Genomic DNA, 26,214 nt, shown 5'->3' with positions numbered 1-26,214 from the left:
TTTGTGACCATTAGGGAATCACTGCTGACTTTGAACAATATTGTGGCATGAAGTAAAATTCTGTGCTGGTGGAGAAGGGATGGAATATAGGCAGGGTGTTACAGATGAATATGCAGTTCTTGATATTAAGCAGTTTACAGTGGGATGGTGAAGCAGATCCACAAATCAAGGCAGGATATGATAAAGATCCAAGAAAGGGCCCTGGCTGGTTTGGCTCAGTGGATAGAGTGATGGCTGGGGACTGAAGGGTCCTGGGTTCAATTCCCGTCAAGGGTACATGCCTGGATTGTGGCCTTAGTCCCCAGTGGCGGGCGTGCAGGGATCAGCCAATCAATGATTCTCTCTCATCATTGATGTTTCTCTCTCTCTCTCTCTCTCTCTCTCTCTCTCTCTCTCTCTCTCTCTCCCTTCCTCTCTGAAATCAATAAAAACATACTTTTAAAAAATATCCCAGAAAGATGTGAAATCAGAGAAAAGAGGTCTCAAACAGAGAATGGAAGCAAGAAATGCTTTGGCAATCTACTCCCCCCCCTTTTCCTATTTCTCTATTCTACCCTACCTCTTAAATTAAATCAATATTTGTAATTTGGCTCCAACTATGATATCTTATTTGCCCTTGACATCTATTCATGAGAGTATTGATATTTGCTCAAAGCTTTTTAGGCCAAACTCATTGCTCACAATTGCTGTCAAAGTAGGGGAAGGAGGCTCTGGCCGGGTAGCTCAGTTGGTTAGAGCTGTGGTCGGCAAATTGCGGCTCACGAACCACGTGCGGCTCTTTGGCCCCTTGAGTGTGGCTCTTCCACAAAATACCATGGCCCGGGCGAGTCTATTTTGAAGAAGTGGCGTTAGAAGAAGTTTAAGTTTAAAAAGTTTGGCTCTCAAAAGGAATTTCAATTGTTGTACTGTTGATATTTGGCTCTGTTGACTAATGAGTTTGCCGACCACTGGGTTAGAGTGTCCATCCGATATGCCAGGTTTGTGGGTTCAATCCCTAGTCAGAGCACATACAAGATCATAAATGAATGCATAAATAAGTGGAACAACAAGTCAATGTTTCTCTCTCTCTCTCTCCCTCCCTCCCTCCCTCCCTCCCTCCCCCCTCTAAAATCAATAAACTAAAAAAAAAAAAAAAAGCCAGGGAAGGAAGAAGATGCAAATAATACAAGTCCTCAGAGACAACAGACCAAAAATGCAAGTCATGCAGCTGAAGCTTGTGTAGAAAAGAACTTTGACATCCAGTTGCACCTGAAACCAAAGTCTTTGCCATCCCCCTTCCCCCACACACACTCTACGGAACCAAAAGACCAGGACATAACTTAAAAAAAAACTTCCCTTCTGGGAGAGTAGACTTTTTTCTTTGGCATGTAGACTTTTTTTTTTAATTTTTACTTTTGAGGCCAAAGAGAGATAGAAACTGGAGTGAATAGTCAATATCAATTTAGCTGCCTCCATTCTAGGTAGGTTTTCCCTGCTCTGAGCTAATGATAAAGCCCTTTTTTAAACTACAGGTTTATATTATTGACTAAAATGTCATGCCAAAGGTTTCACAATCCCTGAAGGGTGAAGTACATCTTATTTAATTTAATATCAAATGCCTGCTATAAAAGGTTAAAGTGTATACAAAATGAGCAAGACCTAAACTGCCATCTCAGGTCTGAAAAACAAACAGTAAGAATTCGAAAGTATTAAATTTTATCCTAATTCTATATAATCACTTTCCTGAGAACCTTACCAAAATATCTTGGCTGCGTGTGGAATTCCACAACTCTTTGTACAAGTTACAAGTATTAAAGCCTCTTTAGGATGAAGATGACACTTTTGGCCCAACTGTTTTATAAAAGTCCCAAATCATATATCCCAAGAACAGTTAAAAATATGACAAGCTCAAGCTTCTCAATCTTTTTAAAAAAATGTTTTTATTGACTTTAGAGAGAGAGGAAGGGAGAGGGAGATTGATAGAAACATTGATCTGCTGCCTCCTGCACGCCCACTGAATCACATGGGCCAGGCTCGTTTCTCAATCTTTTAAAGAGAAAATAGACCTGAGAGAGAAACTGAATCTTCCTGAGGTCAGACAGAAAATCAGGGTGACTCTTCAAATGGGCAAATGCTTACACCTGGTCTCAAAATTACATTAGTTTCTTTCTCTTTTTTATGCAATTCCTTAATGATCTTGGTTTGTTGACCTTGGCACAGGAGTTTGATTTGGTTAAATCAAGCTTCTTTGAACTTTGTTCTGTTTAAGCAATACTGTGTCCAAAGAAAAAAACTGATGGAGAGGATTAGCCATTTCAAAAAGTAAATAACCTCATTGGTTAAATCAGGTTAAATATACAAATAATTTGCTAATAGGTAAGCAATTTTTTTTCTAAAATTTGTTCCACCCCTAAAAATCCATGTTACTATTACTCCTCCCAACACTATAGTTAAGTCTCTTAAATTTTTTGTACATTTTTAATGTAGTCAGTTTTAAACTATTGAGAAGGAAAGCAGCATTTGTCATCTGCCTACCCTAACTTAACAATAGGAAGTTAACTGGTAAGACAGCATATGAAAAATAGTTTAGTATTGTCTACACATTGTCAAATCCTTCTCTGACTTCTTAAAATGTGGTCACACAAATATCAAGAAAAAATTATTAGTGCTATTACTAGTTGTTAAGGGTGTTGATATTTCTTTGGTCAACTACCTATACATACCCTACACTACCATACACATTTCTAAACTGATGTCACAGGGACTCTTTTCCCCCTCCCCACGTGGGAGTCTGTACTTGTTCTTCAATAAAATTTCCACCTTTGCTATAAAAAAAAAATAAACTGATGTCATTCAATTTTTTACTCTTATTTTCCAGAAGAACATGACCCTTCTGCTGCATCTGCACCCTTCATTTGTATATTTATCAGATTTACTTTTATTTATTTTTAGATTTTTTAATATTGAGATATATATATTTTAAAAATATGTGTTTATTGATTTTTAGAGAGAATGGAAGGGAGAGAAAGAGAGAAAGAGGGAGAAGAGAGAGAGAGAGAGAGAGAGAGAGAGAGAGAGAGAGATTCCAGAGAGAAGCATCAATTGGTTGTCTCCCATACACACCCCGACTGGGGATTGAACCCACAACCTAAGTATGTGCCCTAATTGGAAATCAAACTTGCAACCTTTTGGTGTATCAGAGACACTCCAACCAACTGAGCCACCTCGCCAGGGTTAAACCTATTTTTTCATTGTACTTTCTGCTGAATGTCCTCAGCAGTTCTTTCATTCATTGATTAATTTATTCAATAAATACAGTAAAACCTCGATATAACGGACTAATTTGGGCAAGGGGGTGTCCATTAAAGCTGAAAGTCCATTATATAATAAAGTAGGTTTTCCAAATGCGTATGTTAAAAAATTGACAAATTAGTTTACCTATTTTTACTTAAGTAGACACATGTATGTAATTAAAACTAAGTATGTGTAAAAAAGAAAAGTTTAATTTCACAGAAAAGTTTTCTATATGTATTACAGTAATTTTAAATTTATACTGAATAGGTCTAGTAAATGATTGCATTCATCAGTCACTACAAGTAAACAAATGCACCAGGCTGGGGAGTGACTTAGCACACATGGGAACATCAGGGCAAACATTAAAACTGCTGCAGAGCCCTAGTCAGTTTGGCTCAGTGGATAGAGCTTCCGCTTGGGGACTGAAAGGTCCCATGCCCGGGTTGTGGGCCCGACCCCCAGTAGGGGGCGTGCAGGAGGCAGCCGATCAATGGTTCTTTCTCATCATTGATGTTTCTATCTCTCTTTCCCTCTCCCTTCTTCTCTGAAATCAATAAAAATATATTTTTAAATGGGTTTTACTGAAAGCAACCTCACAGGGTGATCTTATCATGAATTCCTAACTGGGAAGATCATGGTGGGTAGTCATGCCCCAAGCATATAACTTCTTTAGTAAAAGGGTTATCTTTGCCTGAGCAAGCCCTGTCCATTGTTCTTGTACATCTAGGTTAACTCACTTTTGGAATGCCAGAGTAATTCTCTTTTTCAGACTCCTAGGAGGCATAAGCATCTCAACAGAGCACATACTCTTGTTAACCAATACTGTAATCCAATCTCACCTTGTTTACTCCCATCTTCATTTAATTTTCCTTATGTTCCCACCTTAATTGCAAATTCATAAAAGAAACTGCAAACTGTCATTCTAGGAGGTGTTTTTTCCCTCAATCTGTTGAGATCTTGCTTCCAGTTGTCCTCTGTTTGGCTCAAATAAATTTTAAAAAAATTTTAATTGCTTTTTAGAGAGAGGGGAAGGAAGAGGGAGAGAAACATCCATGTGAGAGAGAAGGATTCATGGAGCTGCCTCCTGCACACACCCCACTGGGGATCAGCCAGGAACCCGGGCATGTGCCCTGACTGAGAATCTAACCTGCAAGCTTTCCGGGCACGGGAGGACACCCAACCAACTGAATCACACTGGCCGAGGCTCAAATCAATTTTAATAAAAATATAGGTTTAGACCTTCTTACAAGAGCAATCTTGGAAGCACTGTCATCACACTTCCATTCCAGGCACCAAAATATTCCCATTTAAACACATTTAAGGAAGGTAACGCTAATCTATTAACAATGAACTGCAGTCAAGACAGTCTTGGTAAAGCTCAATACCCAGCCGCTAACACATTATCTGGCACTTAGCTACATTTTGTAAATCATTTGTGAATTTGAGAAACAGGTGTATTTCCAAAGTGTATTCTTTAAAAATGATGTCACCGTCCAGCCGGTATTGCCCAGTGGTTGAGCGTAGACCCAAGCACCAGGAGGTCCCCAGTTCGATTCCCCGTCAGGGCACATGCCCAGCAGGGGACGTGAAGGAGGCAGCCCTTGATGTTTCTCTCCCATGGATGTTTCTGTCTCTGCCTCTTCCTGCCTCTCTCTGAAATCAATAAAAACACATTTTTTAAAAATGATGACACGGATAATTTCCCCAAGTTAGGGACCGGTATTTCCCTCTCTCTTTAGTCCCATGGGCCCCGGAAGCCCCTTTGGGCCAGTGTGGGGAGACCGGGCTGCGGGGAGATATGCTCAACTGGGGGACTGGCGGCGGAACCCCTAGGAGGCGGAACTTAGGCTGCCGGTGCTACAATCCTGCGGACAATCAGGAGTGAAGCACCGCGGGTCCGGAAGGAGTTGACGTGCGCTGGGGCAGCGGCAGCCATCGCGCTTTGCTGTTGGGTTTCGGAGGGTGTAGGGCTGACGCCAATTAAGGAATCGCGTTCTCTCCAATCGCAGGTGAGTGACGACCTCTCCTCCTGGGAGAACCGGCGGGCGGCAGCTGTGGATCCCGAGGAAGGCGCACTTTTTGGGTCTGGGCTCATCCAGAGTCCCCTCCTGTGGCGGGGCGAGGAAGGGGCGCCTGTTTTTCGCCCCGGAATCAGGCGGCGCGAGGCAGGATGGGTTCCTTTTCTGTTGTGCGGGGCCGCTGTGAGGGTCCTCCGGGCAGGACACCGCTGCTGTCAAACGGTGGGTTATTTCAGGAAAGAACGAGATGACTCTAAACTGCAGGCAAGCCCTTCCTTGCCCTCGGCCTCAGTTTCCTCACCTGGTAAGGTGAAGGCGGCAGGAATCTTTGACAGCTCAAGAGGCTGACACTGCGTGTTGTTTTCAGTCTCCCAATTAGTGAAGGGGCACACTGGGCTTTACTACTAGTAGTTGACGTCCTGTCACAGCTCAGGTCCCACAGCTCAAGTCCCATTTGAGTGGGAAAAGATCCACTACTAGGGGAAACTGTAATGATTCATAAATTGTTCCAAGATTTTACAAGATAGAAATTTGTTTTGACAGCAGCGAAAACTCTGACATTGTAGGCCAAAAAAACCAAACTCGTCAGAAATTTAAGGTATTTGGTACGTGGGCAAACTGAGGTTAAGGAATCTTTTTATCTAGGAAAATTAAACCTAGTATTATTTGCATGTTGTTAAATCAGAGTCTGTACTCTGAAGAATGTTGTCTGTTGAGTGTTACGTACCAGTTAAGCGTAAGTCACATTGAAGCAAATGAAAGAAAAGGAAAGGAACATTTATTGACTACTGTGTGAGGGCGCTAGCTATGCTCACAACAATCCACTAAGGAAGGTAGTGGTGTCATTTCTATTGTACAGAGGAGGAATAAAGGAAGGTTTACAATTTGTCAACGATTAGTGGTGCTGATGTATCAAAGCAGTTGTATAAGTAATATTGTTTAGTGGATTTGCATTCATTACCGAAATATTTTGAACTTCAAAAATTTTCAAGTTTATATAGTTCATTGGCATTTTCTGAGTTTGTGGAAAAGGAAGGTGTTGCCTTTATTTTAGAAATGTTAGAGAAGTGTTTTCAATAATTATGAAGATTAGCAGTTTAAATAAGGTACATTTTAACTCCCCTTTCCTTGCATTTCAAAAGCAAGAATTGAGACAAAAGACTTGGCTATTAAAAATAAAAATCGCTGCCACATCATTTGAAGCTTACCAATCAGAATTCTATAGTAATGATTATTTTTCCACCCTCTTGTTTACATACACTTATCTGAAACTCATTTAAATTATTTCTCTGCAAAACATTATTAAGCAAATAATTTTAAAATCACAGTGTTGAAAAGTTTTTTTTCCTTGTGTATAGCTTTTAGAACAATTTCAGTTAAAAATATTTTAAGGATTGAATTTGTCATTGCTTATGGCAATTTTCATTAAAAAAACATTTTTATTGATTTCAGAGAGGAAGGGAGAGGGAGAGAGATAGAAACATAAATGATGAGAATCATTGATTGGCTGCCTCCTGCCCCCTACTGGGAACCAAGCCCACAACCCCCGCATGTGCCCTTGATCAGAATCGAACCTGGGGCCCTTCAGTCCGCAGGCCGATGTTCTATCCACTGAGCCAAACCAGCTAGGGTAATTTTCATTTTCTTAATTCAGTATAGGTAAGTTCAGTACTCACACACAACTTTTTTCATAATATAGAGATTTCCCCCCTTTTTTTTAATTCTTAAAAGAATCCTACTATTTATATTTGTCACAGATTTAACTGTCTTTCAATCGAGTGTCACTTTTCCCCTAGAGGAAACTTAGTGTGTACTTTTTGTTGATTACATTAACTAAAAGGTCTTGTTCCATTATTGTAATTGTTATATATTCATTCCTAAAATGTTTTCTTAAATTTTTTATTAGCGTAACTGCTTTAAAACTTTAAAGGCTATAGGAAGAAAATCTAACAATTTTAGGGGAGAATATTTATAAAGCAGTATTGTCTTGAAACATTGAACATTGTTAATCTCTATCCTTAGTAATGCACAGGGCCTTGCTGAAATTCTGCAAAACATGGTCAAGAAGACGTTTTGACCTTCTTTATATTTCTAGTATTTCAATTAGAGAGAGAGGTATATATAATTTCTAAATTAGCTTACAGATAGTATACTCATCTTATGGATTTTGTACTTTTTAAAATTTGTTTGTTTATTCTTTTTCCCCTGTCACCCTTCCCCCTTCCTCCACTTTCCCCCGGCCCCCTGAAACGTGTACATGATTTAATCATAAACCTGACACAGGTAAAAAATTATGATTAATCTGTTCTAGTGAAGTTTCTTTTTACCTGGAGTTGAAGGAAACTAGTCTAGTGCCCTTTCTGGTGACAGTGTTGTTAATATTTAAAATAGAATCCAAATATCATTAAAAACTTGCTCATATTAAAAGTTGTTAATATATTTAAAAATTTTTAATTGATTTGAGAGAGAAAGAGAAACATCAATTTTTGTTTTTCTACTTATTTATGCATTCATTGATTGATTCTTACATGTGCCTGCAATCTTGGCATATCAGGACAGCGCTCTAACCAACTGAGCTATACCAGACCAGGCCTAAAAATTGTTAATATTAAAGTTTATTTTAAAATTGGCATTTAAAGTTTTGTGCACTGAATTTTAATTAATTTAGTCTGAATGAGTTAATACCATCTTATATTGTATAGTGTTCAAGGTGTTCTGGGGTATATTTAACCATTCTTACAACACTGAGGCAGGTGGTTGGTTATTCCCATTATAGTAGGAGGAAAATGGAGCTCAGAAAGATTGACTTTTCCAGAATAATAGTATTTCAAAATATGCATGTTAAATCCATATTTTAAAAATTCTAGATAGGTACTATATCCATTTTATCATAGCTCTACCATACTTTATTTACAAAAGTTATTAATGTATTGATTGTATAATCCTACTTTATATCGTATTTGCCTCGTTAGACTATCATAGCTTTTATTTTCTTTCAGTAGTACTTTTTGGAGTATTTGTATCCTGTTGTAGTTTATTTATTTTTTCCCTTAAAGTTTATACCTAAATGGTTCTGCCTAATTACTTATATAAATTTGTTGTAAATATTAAAGGCCATGTAAATTTATAAATTTGACTAATTTTTAATATTACCTTTATTGAGTAGCTCCTGTATCATAAAATTTACCCTTATAAATACAGTTCAGTGTTTTTAGTATATTCACAATGTTGTCCAACCATCACCACTGTCTAATTCCAGAACATTTTGTCACCCCCAAAAAGAAACCCAGTACCCATTAGCAGCCACTCCTCCCAGTTTTCTCTTCCCTTCCTGTCTGAAAAACACTAATCTACTTATTCTAAGGATATGCCTATTTAAAAAGGTTGGTTGTTTTTTTTTTTGGTAAGAAGTTATTTTTTATCTGAGAGGTTCTATTCCACTATATCCTTTGCACTGATTTTCATGTTACATGAGTAGATCACTTTTCCAATCTGTATAGGGCTTTTCCTGTTTGGTGTTCATGCAATAAATAAATCTGCTGATGTGTATATGTTTCCTTGTTCTTGACCTTTGCTCTTCACATGTCTTAATAGGGTGTTCATGGTGTTGTGTAACCAGTTCTCAGGGCTCAGATATCTGTTTGTGGCTAAGTAACTTTTATTCTTAGTTAGGCATTTTTATCTCTACTTTAAAATGACTAATGACTCCCAGCTTGTTTTAAGATTCTTAGAAACCTTGAGTTTTTAGAAATATAGATATCTTATTATCTTCTAAAGCAGAGTTTCCCCATATGTTATTAAATTATTTCTTTTGGGACAAATTTTATAGCAACAAATAGGTGCCATTCTCTCTCTCTCTCTCTCTCTCTCTCTCTTAAGATTAATCTACAACCCTTTTTCTTTAAAGAGAGGTAGGGAGGAAGGGAGAGGGAAACATTGTTGTGAGGATGTGAGAGACACATCAATTGGTTGCCTCTTGCACAAACGTGGCAGACCTGACTGCCTCGAACTTGAGATCCTCCCATGTGCGGGAGGCCACCCCCAACTAGCTGAGCCACCTAGCCAGGGCCTCTCTTGAATTCTTGAACCCCACATTCGCCTCTGTTTTGCGGGCACAGTTATGGCCCACCTCACCCTTTTACTACATCAATGCCTGCTTTTCTACTAAAGGCTTTCCTCTTCTCCCAGTTCTATATTTTGAGAACCCTATCATTGATTCCCATCCCTATGCACCACTGCCTTTGTACCTTTTTCCACTCAGCCTGAACTTCTGATCACATCACCTTAGTTTCTCTTACTAGCACTCTCAATTTCCTGTTCCCTTGTCTTTTATTAGGTCCTGTTCTGGAAGTCCACAATCCTCCTTCATTCAATGTTCTCTGAAGTTAAGCATTGTTGGAGAGAGGGTGGGGAGGAGTGGGGGAGATTGGAAATCAGTGCAGATTGGTACTGCTAAAAGTTTTTCAACTCCAGCCAAGCACTTGACTCTTCTTTTAACTTGATCTTTTCCTGCACAGTGGCTATTTTAATACTCACTCTGCTCCTCAGAATTCCTCTACACCCCTTCTTCACTTTTGGAGTCAGATTCCTGCCACCTCCACTATACATACCTGGCCCGCCTTTCTTGTAATCTTAGAGGACTCGAAGTGCTCTCAGCCCAGTCTCCTCTTGAAACTTTGCCCCTTTGGTTAACTCCTTCCTTCTCTTTCTCTTTCATCTTTAACCTCTCCCTTTCCACTGGCTCCTTCCCTTCAGTTTATCAACATACTCTAAGCTTCACCTTTCCTTAAAAAGAAAATCTCATTTCCCTCATTCCATCTCACACTTTTTAAAAAACATTTTTTTTTTTTTAAATTTCAGAGAAGAAGAGAGAGGGAGAAGGAGAGAGATAGAGAGATAGAAACATCAATGATGAAAGAATCATTCATCAGCTGCCTCCTGCATAACCCCTACTGAAGAATGAGCCTGCAACCTGGGCATGTACTCTGACCAGGAATCGAACTGTGACCTCTGATTCACAGGTTGATACTCAACCAGTGAGTCACACCAGATGGGCTCATCTCAAACTTGTTAAAAGAGGAATTTCTCCTTACTGCCTCCGCCTATTAACCTCCTGCCCCATTCACTTTTTAAAAAAATATATTTTTTATTGATTTCAGAGAGGAAGGGAGAGGGAAAGAGAGATAGGAACATATCCTGCACGCCCCTATTGGGGATTGAGCCCGCAACCTCGGCATGTGCCCTTGACCAGAATTGAACCCGGGACCCTTCAGTCTGCAGGCTAACGCTCTATAGTATAGAGTCTAACTATACTTAGCCAAACCGACTAAGGCCCATTCACTTGTTAATACATTAACTAGATAGTAAATATTTTGTGCATTGTATGTCATTTGATCCTTTTTTTAAATATATATTTTTTATTGATTTCAGAGAGGAAGGGAGAGGGAGAGAGATAGAAATATCAATGATGAGAGAGAATCATTTATTGGCTGCCTCCTGCATGCCCCACACAGGGGATCGAGGCCACAACCCGGGCATGTGCCCTGACTGGGAATCAAACCATGACCTCCTGGTTCATAGGTGGATGCTCAATCACTGAGCCACGCCGGCCGGGCTCATTTGATCTTTATAACACCATGAAAGATTTTGCAGAAGAAACTTGTAACTCGTTCAAGGTCAGTTAATGAATTGTGTAGACAGGCTCTGTTGTACTGTAAGTACTGGCCTTAGGCTGTCCTGTATTACTGCGCCACTGCAGGCTGCTCATGCTCTCAATAATTGTCTTCTTGTTACCAAAGCAGGTGTGACATTCCTGCAGCTGTATGTGATGGGGCTAAGTTCTTTGCTTTCCAGTTTTTCCACTGCCTCTTCTAGTTCTACCTTCTACCCTTCTGGAGTTCTGTTGGTTCTTCCACCCCTATCTGTCCCTCATCTCAAGTGATGGTCTTTCAGCTTACAAACTTCCAGTGACTCTCCATCCATGTATGGGGTGGCCACATAATTTAACACCTAAATCAGGACCCTTTTGACAGTGAAAGGGAGCACTATTAATAATTACACTGAGATAACTGCTGAGACTGTCCCCAGTAAACTGGGAATTATAATCACCCTGACTATGCAAGTCAAGTCCAAGATGACATTTTGATGAAACCATTCTGGAGGGTGTGTACAAATGGGAGAAACAAATTTTGAGATTAAGATAGCAGTTTTGGAATGTGACATAAGGTTCTTGACTAGGTGATTCTCCTGTGGGAATCAAAGAAAGTTTGAGTCTTCTCCATATAAATTGATAGAATTGGGGAATAATTGGATGTGGATATGAGGAAGAAGGATTATACGTCAGAGTCATGAGCTGAAGTGACTAAAAAATGGTATATAATACTTTAAGCAAATTTTAACTTTTAAAACTATATGTTGCCCTAGCCGGTTTTCTCAGTGGATAGAGCTTTGGCCCAAGGACTGAAGGGTTGTGGGTTCGATTCAGGTCAAGGGCACGTACCTCGGTTGCAGGCTGATCTCAGGCTCTGGTTGGGGCACATGCAGGAGGCAACCAATCAATGTGTCTCTCCACCTTGATGTTTCTCTCTGTCTCTCCACCTCCCTTCCACTCTAAAAATCAATGGAAAAATATCCTCGGCTAAGGATTAACAAAAACAAAAAGTCAGAAAAATATGTTTTCTTTTTCTTTAGAGTCACTATATGGGAAAGGGCCTATAAGTGGAGGTCAGAAAGACCCAGGTTTGAAACTTAGAGGTGCCAATCACTAATAGTTGAGTTGTAGTTATTTTAGCTTCAGTTTCTTCTTCTGTAAAATGGGAATAGTAATATATCCACTTTGAAAGGTTGTTAGGGTGGTTAGTGGTGACCTAGTACTGTGGGCCATATAGAAGAAGAAATAATAATAGCAGCTAATACTGAATGCTTACTCCATGCAGGATGTGTAGTAGTAATTTGTTTGCTTTGTGTGTAGTAATTTATTTAATCTTCACAACCACCATCTCAGGTAGCTACTGTTAGCTCCATTGTACAGGTGAGGAAAATGAAGTAAACTTGCCTCAGGTGGGTAGTAAGTGGTATAGTCCTGGCTCCAGAGCTCCTACTCTGAACTGCTAGACCATATGCTCAATAAATGGTAGCTGTTTTTGTTTGTTTTGCTTTTTTTTATTAAGTTGAAAGATTGAGTCAGTATTCTTTCTTATGTCCATATACATAGGTAGCAAACATGACCAAATACCTAAATTTGTCTGAGACTTGTTTATCACTGTGGCTCCTGCCTCACTGATTAGCACCCATTGATTTTTACTCTGTTTGCAGGTCCCTAACTCAATCATATCATCCAACAATATCTGACTTTTTGCTGTCCCCTTTCAGTTTTACACATTGATATAACTTATGAAGTGATCATCCCGATAAATCTATGATTCTCTTCGAAGAACATATATAAAATACCTAAATAAAAAAGATAAGCCACTTGTATATATTTTCTCTGACTACAAGTTTCAATTTCTAAATGACCTAGAATGATATTAGAATGAGGTGTAATTTTCAACTTGAGTAAAACAAGAACTAAGGTATTAGATTGTTGTATATACTAGAGGCCTGGTGCACAACCCAGGACCGCTGGCTTCTAACCACTTTCCTGTCTGCCTGCCTGATTGCCCCTAACTGATTCTGCCTGCCAGCCTGATCACCCCTGTAACCGCTCCCCTGCCAGCCTGATTGACACCTAACTGCTCCCCTGTTGGCCTGATCACCCCCAACTGCCCTCCCCTGCCGGCCTGGTCCCCCCCAACTGCACTCCCCTGCAAGCCTGGTCCTTTCCAACTGCACTCCCCTGTCGGCCATCTTGTGATGACTTGGGGGTGGCCATCTTGTGACAATGTGGGGGTGGCCATCTTGTGAGGGTATGAGGGTCAATTTGCATATCACCTCTTTATTATATAGGATAGGGTGTCCCCCCAAAATGCATATACACTTTGAATAATTAAAAAGGCAATATTTATTAAAATACATTTCATTTTCAAAATTGAGCTCTCAGCTGTTAAAGTGTGTATACATTTTTGGGGATACCCTGAATATATTGCTGTTGTAGATCTCATTCTTGTGATACTGACACATGAAGCTTCATAGTTTGCCAGTCACTGTCTTAATCAGGAATCAACTGATTGCAGGAACAAAATTCTGCTCATGCTAGTAAGGAGAGGAGGGTAAGGAAAGGTTTATTGATCGAGAAGGCCTAGCTTGAGAAGATAAAGTTTTTTTTTTAAACATTCAGTAATATGATTAAAATTTGAAAAGTGTAAGTAAAAGATAAACACAGAAATTTACCACCTGGTACCAACTACTTCAAAAGACCAAAAGAAATAGAAAAAGGGTTTTTATTCCATTAGGTATAATCAGACTTTGAAACTTATTTTATCATAAACTTTCTTCTCTTCTTTCTCTTCTTCTGGCTCTTCCTGCCCCCATTCCAACATTTTTGGTAAATATTCCATAGGTCATGTGTACTATAATTAATTTAATTTGAACATAGATTATTTCTAAAATTTTTCTTATATAACACTTTGATGCACATCTTTATATATAAAGCTTTTCCATATTTAGAACTATTTCTTTTTAAAAAAATGTTTTTATTGATTTTATGTTTGAGAGAGAGAGAAAAAAATTGATGGGTTGCCTATTGCACACCCCCTAACTGGGGATCAAGCTTGTACCCCGGGCATGTGCCCTGACTGGGAATCCAACTGGCAACCTCTCCATGCATGGGAAGACGCTCAACCAACTGAGCCACACTGGTCAGGGTTAGGACAATTTCTGAAAGTAGAATTCTTAGGTCAAGTGGTATCAACAGATTTATTATTGCCCAATTGGTTTTGAGAAAGATTTGTAGAAATTTATACTGCCACTAACAGTGCCTCTTTTACCACACCTTTTCTAGTCCTGGCTGTTATAATTCTTTTTCATGTTGATAACTTTTTTCTTCTTTGTCTTGGTTTCTTTGATGGGCAAAAAATGGTCTCTGCTTAATATTTTAATGGCATTTTTATGCATCAGTATAGATCAGGTTAGACCAGCCTGGATAAGATTATTTAATTCTTTGTGGTAGGATTGTTACAGGGTTATTTACTCAGAGTTGGTTAATGTTGTTGTTTAATGTATATTGGCATTTGATGTTGTCTACTAAATTCAAACATGTTTTTTTCCAGACCCTGTAAGATTTGGATATGTCCTTCATATTTGACTGGATTTATAGTGGTTTCAGCAGTGTGCTACAGTTTTTAGGTAATGTTGGCTCTTTATTCTCTATTCTTATCCATGTAAGCTTACTTATATAAAAGTGCTTATTTGTCTAGAGCAGTGGTCGGCAAACTCATTAGTCAATAGAGCCAAATATCAACAGTACAACAATTGAAATTTCTTTTGAGAGCCAAATTTTTTAAACTTAAACTTCTTCTAACACCACTTCTTCAAAATAGACTTGCCCAGGCCGTAGTATTTTGTGGAAGAGCCACACTCAAGGGGCCAAAGAGCCGCATGTGGCTCGCGAGCTGCAGTTTGCCGACCACGGGTCTAGAGCCTCTTTATTTATTTATTTTTTAAAAAAATATATATTTTATTGATTTTTTACAGAGAGTAATTGAGAGGGATAGAGAGTTAGAAACATCGATCAGCTGCCTCCTGCACACCCCCCACTGGGGATGTGCCCGCAACCAAAGTACATGCCCTTGACCAGAATCGAACCTGGGACCCTTGAGTCCGCAGGCTGACGCTCTATCCACTGAGCCAAGCCGGTTTCAGCTCTAGAGCCTCTTTATATATATCCAGTAGTTAAGAATTTGATCTTTGAAATTGTAAAAAAAAAAGCCCTAGCAGGTTTGGCTCAGTGGATAGAGGGTCAGCCTGCGGACTCAAGGGTCCCAGGTTCGATTCCGGCCAAGGGCACATGCCCGGGGTTTTGGTCTTGATTCCCAGTGGGTGGCGTGCAGGAGGTGGCTGAGCAATGATTCTCTTTCATCGTTGATGTTTCTATCTCTCCCTCTCTGAAATTAATAAAAATATATTAAATTGTAAAAAAAAGTTTAATGACTGATTGTAGCTCTTATAAATTATGTAATCTTAGGCAAATTACCCAATTTAGCTTTAGTTTCCTTATCTGTAAAATAATAAATCCTACTTCTTAAAATGGTTAATAGGAATATTACACGGTGGGGCAAAAGTAGGTTTATAATTGTTCGCATGGAAAATAATACAGCAATTAATAAATAATAGCCCTGATACTTCAGTTGGTTAGAGTGTCGTGCCGATACACCAAGGTTGCGCTGGTTCAATCCCTGGTCAGGGCACATACAAGAATCAACCAATGAATGCATACATAAATGGGACAATAAAAATTGATGTTTCCCTATCTATCTATCTATCTATCTATCTATCTATCTACCCCTTCCTCTCTCTCTAAAATCAATCAATAAAAAATTTAACAAAAAAATGCCCTGGCTAGTAGCTCAGTTGGTTAGAGCGTCATCCCAATACACCGAGGTTGCAGGTTCGATCTCTGTTCAAGAATCAACCAATGAATGCATGAATGGTGGAACAATAAATCGATGTTTATTAAAAAAAAAATTTAGTCCAACTCATTGTACAGATTAAAGTTTAAATGTTGTAGGTGTTCCATTTTGGAATCTTATCCAATATACGTTTGCTATTTAAGGATGGTAAGATTGATTGCATTGGTTAGAAACAATCTATGTAGAAACCTTTTAAAAAAAAATAATATGTTTTTGCCCTGGCCGGTTTTGCTCAGTGGATAGAGCGTTGGCCTGCAGACCAAAGGGTCCCGGGTTCAATTCCGGTCAAGGGCTCATACCTCGGTTGTAGGCTCCTCCCCAGCCCAGGCTCTGGTTGGGGCTTATGCTGGAGACAATCAGTCAGTGTGTTTCTTTCTGTCTTTCCCTTTCTCTCTCTCTTCCATTCTCCCTAACAATCAATGGGAAAATATCCTCTGGCAAGGATTAACAACAAAATTTTTTTATTGCTTTTAGAGAGAGAGGAAAGGAGAGGAAGAGAGATAGAAATATCTATGAGAGAGAAACATCAATTGGCTGTCTCTTGCACGCCCCCTTACTGGGGATCAAGCCAGCAACCCGGACATGTGCCCTTACTGGTTATGGAACCAGTGACCTCTTGGTGCATGGGACAACGTTCAGACAACTGAATCACACTGTTCGGGCTGTAGAAACCTTTTAAGAAATAAAAATGTTTAAAGAAGTTACTAGTCAGAATTCATAAAGATCAAATAAATATCTTATCCCAGCTCAAGTAAATATGGAAGATAATCTTCCCCTAAGGATCCGTATTGTTAGTTGACCTATGAATCAGGAGGTCACGGTTCAATTCCTGGTCGGAACACATGCCCAGGTTGCGGGCTCCATCCCCAGTGTGGGGCATGCAGGAGGCAGCCAATCAATGATTCCCTCTCATCATGGATGTTTCTACCTTTCTCTCCCTCTCCCTTTCTCTCTCTGAATAAAAATAAATAAAAATATATTTTAAAAAAGAAAAACAGGATATCATTTTGGTGGGTGATGTTGATAATGGGGGAGGTTATATGTGTGTAGAAACAGGACACATGAGAAATCTCTGCCTTTCTGTCAATTTTGTTGTAAATCTAAAACTGCTCTTAAAAAATATTTAAAGAAAAATAATAAGGCTCAATATGGAATGACAGTAAATGCCCGAGTCTATAATTTGGTCAATGCTGTCTTTTTTCTATTTATATATGATTTTATTCATGCTTGGTTATACATCTAAAATTATGTGTGTTATTTTGTTGCTTAGTTTTATGCAATCCTGTAAACCTTAATCTTATTCTCAGGGAAATTTGACAATGAACAAAACTGTTACTGAAAAACTTACTGTAAATTTTTGTTTGCTTGTTAATCCTCACCTAAGGATATTTTTTCCATTGTTTTTTAGAGAGAGTGGGAGGGAGGGAGCGGGAGGCAGAGGAAGAGAGAGAGAGAAACGTGGATTTGAGAAAGACATCGATTGGTTGCCTCCCACAGGTGCCTGACCAGGGCCCAGGATGGAACCTGCAACCCAGATATGTGCCCTTGATCAGGAATCGAACCTGCAACTCTTCAGTGTTCAGGCTGACTGCTCTAACCACTGAACACATTGGCCAGGGCCTCGCTATAATTTTTATTGTCAAAAATACTTAATTTATTTTCATCCATTAAATTTTCTTTATTTTTTCTTTTGGTCTACTTTCATAAATACATTATTTCAATAATTTTATGAGTGGGAAGACACATATATTTACCCCCAAATTGTCAAGGGGACGGATTTCGGCATTACAGATAAGTTTAGATAACACACACATTCATTGATAGGGGTGAAGTTTAGTTTTGTAATGATTTGATTTCCCAAATCATAATATATTTAAAACAGCTCTTCAAAACTAAAAATAGGTTAGAAGTCCCAAGTTTATTCAGGCCAGTTTATAAAGTCTTAAAAGTTCAAAAGGTTAATAGGTGTTTCTTTATAAAAAAAATCAGAGTAATTAAGAAAAGTATCTAAATAACTAAACTGTTAATATATTTTATTGAGCCTTAACCGGTTTGGCTCAGTGGATAGAGAGAGCGTCGGCCTTCAGACTGAAGAGTCCCAGGATTGATCCCGGTCAAGGGCATGTACCTTGGTTGCGGGCACATCCCCAGTAGGGGGTGTGCAGGAGGCAGCTGATCGATGTTTCTCTCTCATCCGATGTTTCTAACTCTCTCTCACTCTCCCTTCCTCTCTGTAAAAAATCAATAAAAATATATTTAAAAAATATATATTTTATTGAAGGTCATTTTATTTGGATAATCTGTGTCAGATATTAGTTTGATTAATCAAAGCTCTCTCTATAGGATTATATAAGAAAACTGGTAAATTGGTATTTCTTGGATTGGATAATGCAGGAAAAACAACATTGCTACACATGCTAAAAGATGACAGACTTGGACAACATGTCCCAACGTTACATCCTAGTAAGTATATTCCCCCATACATTGTTATTGTTATTACTTTATCTAGTGATACTGATTCATAGGTGCTAACTGAAAATTTTTTTTGTTTTGGGATTTTTTTTGGTATGGATATATTATAATAAGGTGATTTGACCTGCTCTTAAATAGTAAATAATAGGTGACTTCACTACCAGAAGTATATTTAGATCTTGAAATAATACTCAGATCTTCTTATCAGTTAGTACACTCTTCTCCAGCTAAAGCAATTAAAAAGTTACTATCTCAGCAACTATGACATAATTAAGGTCTATCCAACCAGATATTACTTAGGCTCTATAAGTCACCATAACTTTGTTTACATATATAAGTTTCTTTCAGATTTTAAAGCTGTGCTATTTTAATCATTATTCAGTGGACAGATTGTAGTTGTTTTCTTTTCTTTCCAGATTACACTCTTATACTTTACTGGTGACTCCATTTATTAACCAGTTATTTTTCTAGTCCTAACAACTTCAACAATACCTAATATAAAGGTCATAGAATTATTCTGAAAAAGAAGTCATATATTGATATACTTATGGAAAGTTTTAAAATAATTTACCATGCTGTCTTTAAGAAAGACTTCCTGAAAGACATTAATAATGACTTAATACATACCATCATATATATATAAGGTTATGTAATAGGTACCTTTTGAGAAACTAAAGTTAAAGTGACAGTTATTACAAAGAAGCCTAACATATAAGTAACTGGAAATCACTTTTACTGTTGAAAAGACTGAGTTACGTAGACACAGAATTTAAAGACAAGTTAATCCACAGATTGATTATGAAATAATGAGCGTGGCCTTAAATAATGAGTATAAAATTGAGAACTGCACCAAAAAGTAGGTAATATGATAGTTATTTACTTCAGTAAATAAAGTACAAGGTAGGAGAACAGAACAGAACAAAGTAAAATTTTATCTATAAAACTATTAGTGGTGTTGAAAAAGGAAGATTTTATAAAATTGACAAATCTTTTTTTATATTATGAGAAGAGAATGGGACTTGGCAAATAAGATTCTGAAACAATACTGTGCAATTGAGTTTATAAAATTGTCTGCAAAAACAACAGAAATGGAAGAGACTACAAAGTGGTCTTATATTACGTATAAGTCATTTTTTAAATTTTTTGATGTTGCTCTCTTTTACCTATTCAACAAATATTTATTGAGCACCTACTTTATGCCAGACATTATTCTAAGTAGTAGGAGTATAAGCAGTGGCACAAACAGTTGCTGTCTCAACCTTCCTGCAGTTCAAGTCATCAAGTCAATTTATATTTTTCAGTTAATCAAAAGCAGATGTGAAAAAAGTAGCATATATATTCTACCCTATGATCTGGCAGTTCCACTATTAGGTATTTATTTAAGAGAATAAGAACATACGTTCACCAAAATCATTGTACAAGAATGCTTATACTAGCTTTATTTGTAATAACCAAAAATTGGAAACATCTCAGATATTCATAAAAAAAAGAATGGGCCCAGCTGGTGTGGTTCAGTGGTTGAGCATCGACTTATGAACAAGGAGGTCATGTTTTGATTCCTGGTCAGGGCACATGCCCAGGTTGCAGGCTCGATCTCCAGTGTGGGATGTGCAGGAGGCAGACAATCAGTGATTCTCATCATTAGTGTTTCTATCTTTTTCTCCTTCTCCCTTCTCTCTGAAATGAATAAAAATATATTTAAAAAATATAATGGGTAAACAATGGACTTCTACTGAACAAGAAAGAGGAAGAAACTACTGATACATACTGATGCATATTATACTGCATGGAAGAAGCTGGTCATAAAAAAATTACATACCATATGATACTATTTATTTTAAAAAATATATTTTTATTGATTTTTTACAGAGAGGAAGGGAGAGGGATAGAGAGCTAGAAACATCGATGAGAGAGAAACATCAACCAGCTGCCTCCTGCACACCCCCCACCGAGGATGTGCCCGCAACCAGTGCACATGCCCTTGACCGGAATCGAACCTGGGACCCCTCAGTCCGCAGGCCGACGCTCTATCCACTGAGCCAAACCGGTTTCGGCCGTATGATACTATTTATATGAAATTCTAGAACAGGCAAAACTGACCTGTGGTGGCAGAATTCAGATCAGTTTTTTCTGGGGACTGACTGGGAGGGGGCTAGAGGAAATTTCCTGGGATGCCAACAGTGTTCTGTGTCTTAAATTAATCAAACTGGGACTTCTTTAATATATTTTATTGATTTTTTTACAGAGAGGAAGAGAGAGGGATAGAGAGTTAGAAACATCGATGAGAGAGAAACATCGATCAGCTGCCTCTTGCACACCCCCTACTGGGGATGTGCCCGCAACCAAGGTACATGCCCTTGACCAGAATCGAACCTGGGACCCTTGAGTCCGCAGGCCGACGCTCTATCCACTGAGCCAAACCGGTTTCGGCAAGGGACTTCTTTAATAAAGCAGGGAATATAACCATAGTTTGCCAACTACATCCAACCACTATCTTTTCCTTATGGAAAGGAACACACTTGGACCACAAATTGCATTAATTATTTATTCGATTGGCACTCTACGTACAGAATTTTTAACAAGATAAACTACTCTAGGGCCTTAGCAGTTATACTGAATAGTAAACAATTACACTGAACCTTTCATTGTAATTGTAGGGGACTTCTGCTTTTGGCCACGAGGGAGTAACAGAGTCTGGAATTACATTCCCATTGTAAACAACTAGAAAACTGGACAAAGAGATATACTACAACTGTTTTTCAGATATTGGGCAATAGCTAGCACATGACTATGATTTCTGAGAGAAGGAAAAGAAACCCTTCTTTAAGTTTTTTTCACAGGAGATAATTTTCAGACCATGGGGCAGGGAGATGAAACCCAAACATAGCCCAGTAGTTTGGGTGAGTTGAGGAGACAGAGGCCAGAATTTGGAGAGGCAGAGGTGACTAGACTTTGCTGGGCAAGAGTACCCGAGAGGAATGAGCTCTGCAGAGAAAGAACTTCAAACATTTTTGTGGCTGAAAACCAATCTGTGCACACACAGTGTAAAACTCCACATAGCCAGCCACAGAACAGTTTCTGGAGGAGGGACTGGAGCAGATCTGTTAGCCAAATAGTTCCAAGTGCTTACACGGCACCGGAAATCATTCACATTTCCCTCAGCCAGATGGGGAGATTTGGTTGAATACACAGGGCATTTGATAGAAACTCCAAAAGGGTCCTACCTTAGTAATGGATTAAAGTGGCCTCAAAGTAAAGGCTACTTTAAATCTTTCCTAACAAAGCGTAAAATCTGATCTGCAATCAACTGCTTGCCAGAACGAAGTCCACTTTCTTCAAAAGAATACAACAAAATCCACCATCTAATAAAAAGATTACTAGAGCCCTGACTGGTGTGGCTCAGTTGGTTGGAGCATTGTCCCTTACACCAAAGGGTTGTAGGTTGGATTTCCCGTGAGGGCACATACCTAGGTTTCGTGTTTAATGCCCGTCTGGGTGTGTGTGGGGGGGGATTGCAGCCCATCGATGTTTCTCTCATGTCAATATTTCTCTCTCCCTCTTGCCCTCTTTCTAAAAAATCAATGAATATATCCTTAGGTGAGGATAAAAATAAAAAATTACTAGACATGCAGAGAAGCAGGAAAATATAATCCATAACCAGGAGAAAAATCAATCAGTAGAAAGAGGCCCAGAATTGACAAAGATGATAGAATTAGCAGTTAAGAAAGTGAAAACAGCTGTTATGAATATGCTCAAGGATTTAAGGAAAACATGAACATAATGAGAGAAATGGAAGATATAAAAGAACCAAATGGCCATGGCTAGTTTGGCTCAGTGGATGGAGCGTCAGCCTGCGGACGAAAGGGTCCAGGGTTCGATTCCAGTCAAAGGCACATGCCCGGGTTGTGGGCTCGATCCCCAGTAAAGGGTGTGTGTGTGTGTGTGTGTGCAGGAGGCAGCTGATCAATGATTCTCATCATTGATGTTTCTATCTCCCTTTCCCTTCCTCTCTGAAATCAATAAAAAAATATATTTTTAAAAAAGAACCAAATGGAACTTCTAGAAATAAAAATAGAATATCTGAAATGAAATTTTCACTGGATAGGCTTAATAGCAAATTAGACAGTGCCAGTAGTGCAGAAAGAAAGACCAGTGAACTTAAGTCAATGCAATAGAAACTATAAAATGAAGCACAGAGGAAAAAATGACTGAAAAACAAGGAACAGAGCCTCAGTGACTTCTGGGACAATATCAAGCTGTCTAGGAGACCTATAATTGAAGTCCCAGAAGGGGAAGGTAGGGAGCAGAAAAAATATTTGAAGAAATAATGGCCAATTTTTTTATTATATTTGTGTTTGTCATTAAAGACTGTCACATATAAAATTTGACAGCCATAAGAGAAAGTTGTTTATTTCACCTGTATCATTTAAGCTGACTTGCAGGAAATTATTAGGTTGGAAGAATTCACAAAAAATAATTGCCTGAATAGATTAACATTTTAGCAGGAGAAATAGAGAAGGAAAAATAAATAAGTGATGGATTTGTGGTAGGAAGAATTAAATATTACCTTTACTTGTGTTATACCATCAATATGAATTGGAGTATATCTAATTACAATAAAGAATTATTTTATCAGTTCCTAAATGTTTGACCTTTTTTTTTTCAGTTAAAGTAAATCAAAATTAGCAATATATGCCATGAATGGATTTCTGATTTTCATGTTGTAAAAATATTTTTTATTATTGTTTAGCTTCAGAAGAACTAACCATTGCTGGCATGACCTTTACAACTTTTGATCTGGGAGGACATGTTCAAGGTAAGATTCTATTACTCTTGTAGAAGCTTTATTTTAACTTAATAAAACCATGACCATTATGTTCCAGTGCATGAAATCTCATTCTACTCAAGGAAAGCCAGAGTAGACTTAAAATTTAGGAATTATTACCCCTAGATAAATGCTTTAAAAGCAAAGCATGATTTTTATGATACTCCTGGTCAATTGAAGTTTGAATTGCTTTTGGTGGTAAAGAAAATGAGTAAAATTGAGCCTCCATTTTTCTCTCTGCCCTAATCCATCTCTCACTTATTATCAAAATCATGTTATGAATATGTTACTGCTTTGTATGAAAAACCTTTAGTGGCTAACTCATTATCTATAAATTAAAGGCCAAACTTGTTGATCTGGCATTTGGGATTTCTATGATCTGGTTCCAGTTTACTTTTCAAGTCTTTATTTCCCACCATTCCCCTTCCCATTCTCTTTATTCTAACCAAACCAAACCCTCTTGGTGTTCTCCCACCTCTGTGCTTTTGCTCATGCCATTCCCATCTGCACATGAGTGACCCACATTTAGGGCCCAGGGTGAGTGCTGCTACCTTCCCCAAGGAGCTGCTTGCAGCTGAAAGTGCTCTCGGCTATACTTCCACAACATGTAGGGCGTTTGTGTACATGTCTGCAAGTTTGTAAGGACTGCCTTATCTCTTCTCCTAAACTTTCTGAGACTAAAATTTGTTCATTTTTTTATATTCCCAAAAGGACTTGGCAGTACCCAGCACATAGTAGTAATTCATTAATAGAGAATAGTACAAAGTTGGTGAGCATTCTAAAAATCTCATATGATAGATAGTTGAAAAGATTTTAAGTGGCTGTGGCTAGTGAAAGCACATTTGAGCCCTAGCTGGTCTGGCTCAGTGGATAGAGCATTGGCCTGAAGACCAAAGGGTCCCAGGTTTGATTCTCATCAAGGGCATGTACCTTGGTTGCAGGCTCCTCCCTGGCTGGGGCCCTGGTCAGGGTGCATGCAGGAGGTAACCAATCAGCATGTTTCTCTGACATTGATATTTCTCTCTGTCTTTCCCTCTCTCTTCCACTCTCTCTAAAAAATAATCAATGGAAAAATATCCTCGGGTGAGGATTAAAAAAAAAAAAAAGGAAGAAAGAAAGAAAGCACATTTGAGAGACATAATTGTTTGAAATACATATACAGGCAGTCCTTGGGTTACATCGGACTCGACATACGTTGTTTCGTGGTTAGGTTGCCATCTAACCTTCCTATCAAATAAAAGAGTAATATGCAAATTGACCATCACTCCAACATACAAGATGGCTGCCCCCATGTGGACCCAAGATGGCCAGCAGGGCAGGACAGTTGGGAGGGACCAGGCCTGCAAGGGAGGGCAGTTGGGGGCGATCAAGCCTGCAGGGGAGGGCAGTTAGGGGTGACCAGGCCGGCAGAAGAGGGAAGTTGGGGGTGACCGGGCCTGCAGGGAAGTGCAGTTGGGGGGTACCCAGGCCTACAGGGGAGAGCAGTTGGGGGGGACCAGGCCTGCAGGGGAGGGCAGTTAGGGGTGACCAGGCCTGCAGGGGAGGGCAGTTAGGGGTGATCAGGCTGGCAGGTAGAAGCAGTTAGGGGCAATCAGGAAGGCAGGCAGGCGAGCAGTTGGGAGCCAGCAGTCCTGGATTGTGAGAGGGATGTCCGACTGCCCGTTTAGGCCCGATCCTACTGGACATCCCTTGAGGGGTCCCAAATTGGAGAGGGTGCAGGCTGGGCTGAGGGACATACCCTCCCCCCCACCCCCCGTGCACAAATTTCATGCATCAGGCCTCTAATTTATTTATAAAAAAAAAAAAGTTCCGCCATTTCGACATATGTACATACACTGAGTGGCCAGGTTATTATGACCTCTGAATGCATAATAATCTGGTCACTCAGTGTGTGTGTGTGTGTGTGTGTGTGTGTGTGTGTGTGTGTGTGTGTGTGTACTGGAGGCCCGGTGCACGAATTCATGCATGGGTGGGGGGCCCTCAGCCTGGGCTGTGATCGGGCCAATTGGGGCCATCTCTCCCAGTCCCGATCGGGGCTGATTGGGGCCGGCCAACTGGTGGGAGGGACCGAGGGAGGTTGGCCAGCCACAGGAGGTTGGCTGTGGGAGCGCACTGACCACCAGGGAGCAGCTCCTACATTGAGCATCTGCCCCCTGCTGGTCAGTGTGTGTCATAGTTACCGGCCAGTTGTCTGGTCGCTTAGGCTTTTATATATATAGATATATATATATATTAGAGGCCCGGTGCATGAATTTGTGCATGGGTGGGGTCCGGCCAGCCTGGCCAGGGGGAGGGGACATGGGCGGTTGGCCGGCCTGCCTGCTGGTCGAACTCCTGGTCAAGGGGACAATTTGCATATTAGCCTTTTATTATATATGATATACACTGAGTGGCCAGATTATTATGCGTTCAGAGATCATAATAATCAGGCCACTCAGTGTATGTGCTTTATGTTTTTTATTATTTATTTACCACAGTAAAGGTCAGGAATTGTTATCTTTCTTTTAAATTTTTTTCACTGTTTCACTTCATTACTGCTGTGTGTGTGCTCCATGTGAGTGACATAGGTGCTTACGTAGGTGGGTTCCAACTTATGGCGAAAATCGCATTATGTCGCACCGTAGGAACGGATCTCCGACATAACCCGAGGACCTACTGTAAAGTAATTTCTAGAATATAATGATTACAGGGAATTAAAATCTAATGGAGCTCATCTGAGACTTCATTTCTATATTGTTTTAAAGATATGTCATAAAACTGAAGTCAGAGAAAAAAGGTATTTTTCTCTGGGGCATTCCAAAAACTCTTTTCTTTAGAAAAGAATGTCATGGAAAAAAATTACCATATATTTTTATAGACTTTAGTTTATTTCTGTTATGAGTACGACAGTATGCTTTTATTATTTTAACTTAAGTCTGTACCTAGTACCAATTTCCTTCTGCCACTGACTCCAAATTTATCCCCAGCCACTGACTCCAAATTTATCCCCAGCAAAAAAATAAAAGAAAACGAAAAACTGATAAACTAGAAATGTAAGAAAATGAATACTGCATATGAAAAT

The 26,214-nt window shown here is 39.2% G+C and overlaps 1 protein-coding gene across 1 annotated transcript in view; it reads left to right on the top strand.

The window, feature by feature from the left end:
* Nucleotides 1-5,158: 5,158 nt before the first annotated feature.
* The window catches only part of SAR1B (secretion associated Ras related GTPase 1B), a 31,043-nt gene continuing 9,987 nt past the window's right edge, over nt 5,159-26,214 (top strand). The window contains exons 1-4 of the mRNA XM_079772328.1: nt 5,159-5,282; nt 14,498-14,573; nt 18,200-18,319; nt 23,079-23,144. Coding sequence (XP_079628454.1) covers nt 14,516-14,573; nt 18,200-18,319; nt 23,079-23,144 — 244 coding nt within the window. The 5' untranslated portion in view covers nt 5,159-5,282; nt 14,498-14,515. The remainder of the gene's footprint in view (nt 5,283-14,497; nt 14,574-18,199; nt 18,320-23,078; nt 23,145-26,214) is intronic.

The sequence above is a fragment of the Cnephaeus nilssonii genome (assembly GCF_951640355.1).
Source record: "Cnephaeus nilssonii genome assembly, chromosome: 5".
Taxonomy (NCBI): Eukaryota; Metazoa; Chordata; class Mammalia; order Chiroptera; family Vespertilionidae; genus Cnephaeus; species Cnephaeus nilssonii.
This window is presented reverse-complemented; position numbering and strand designations above follow the sequence as displayed.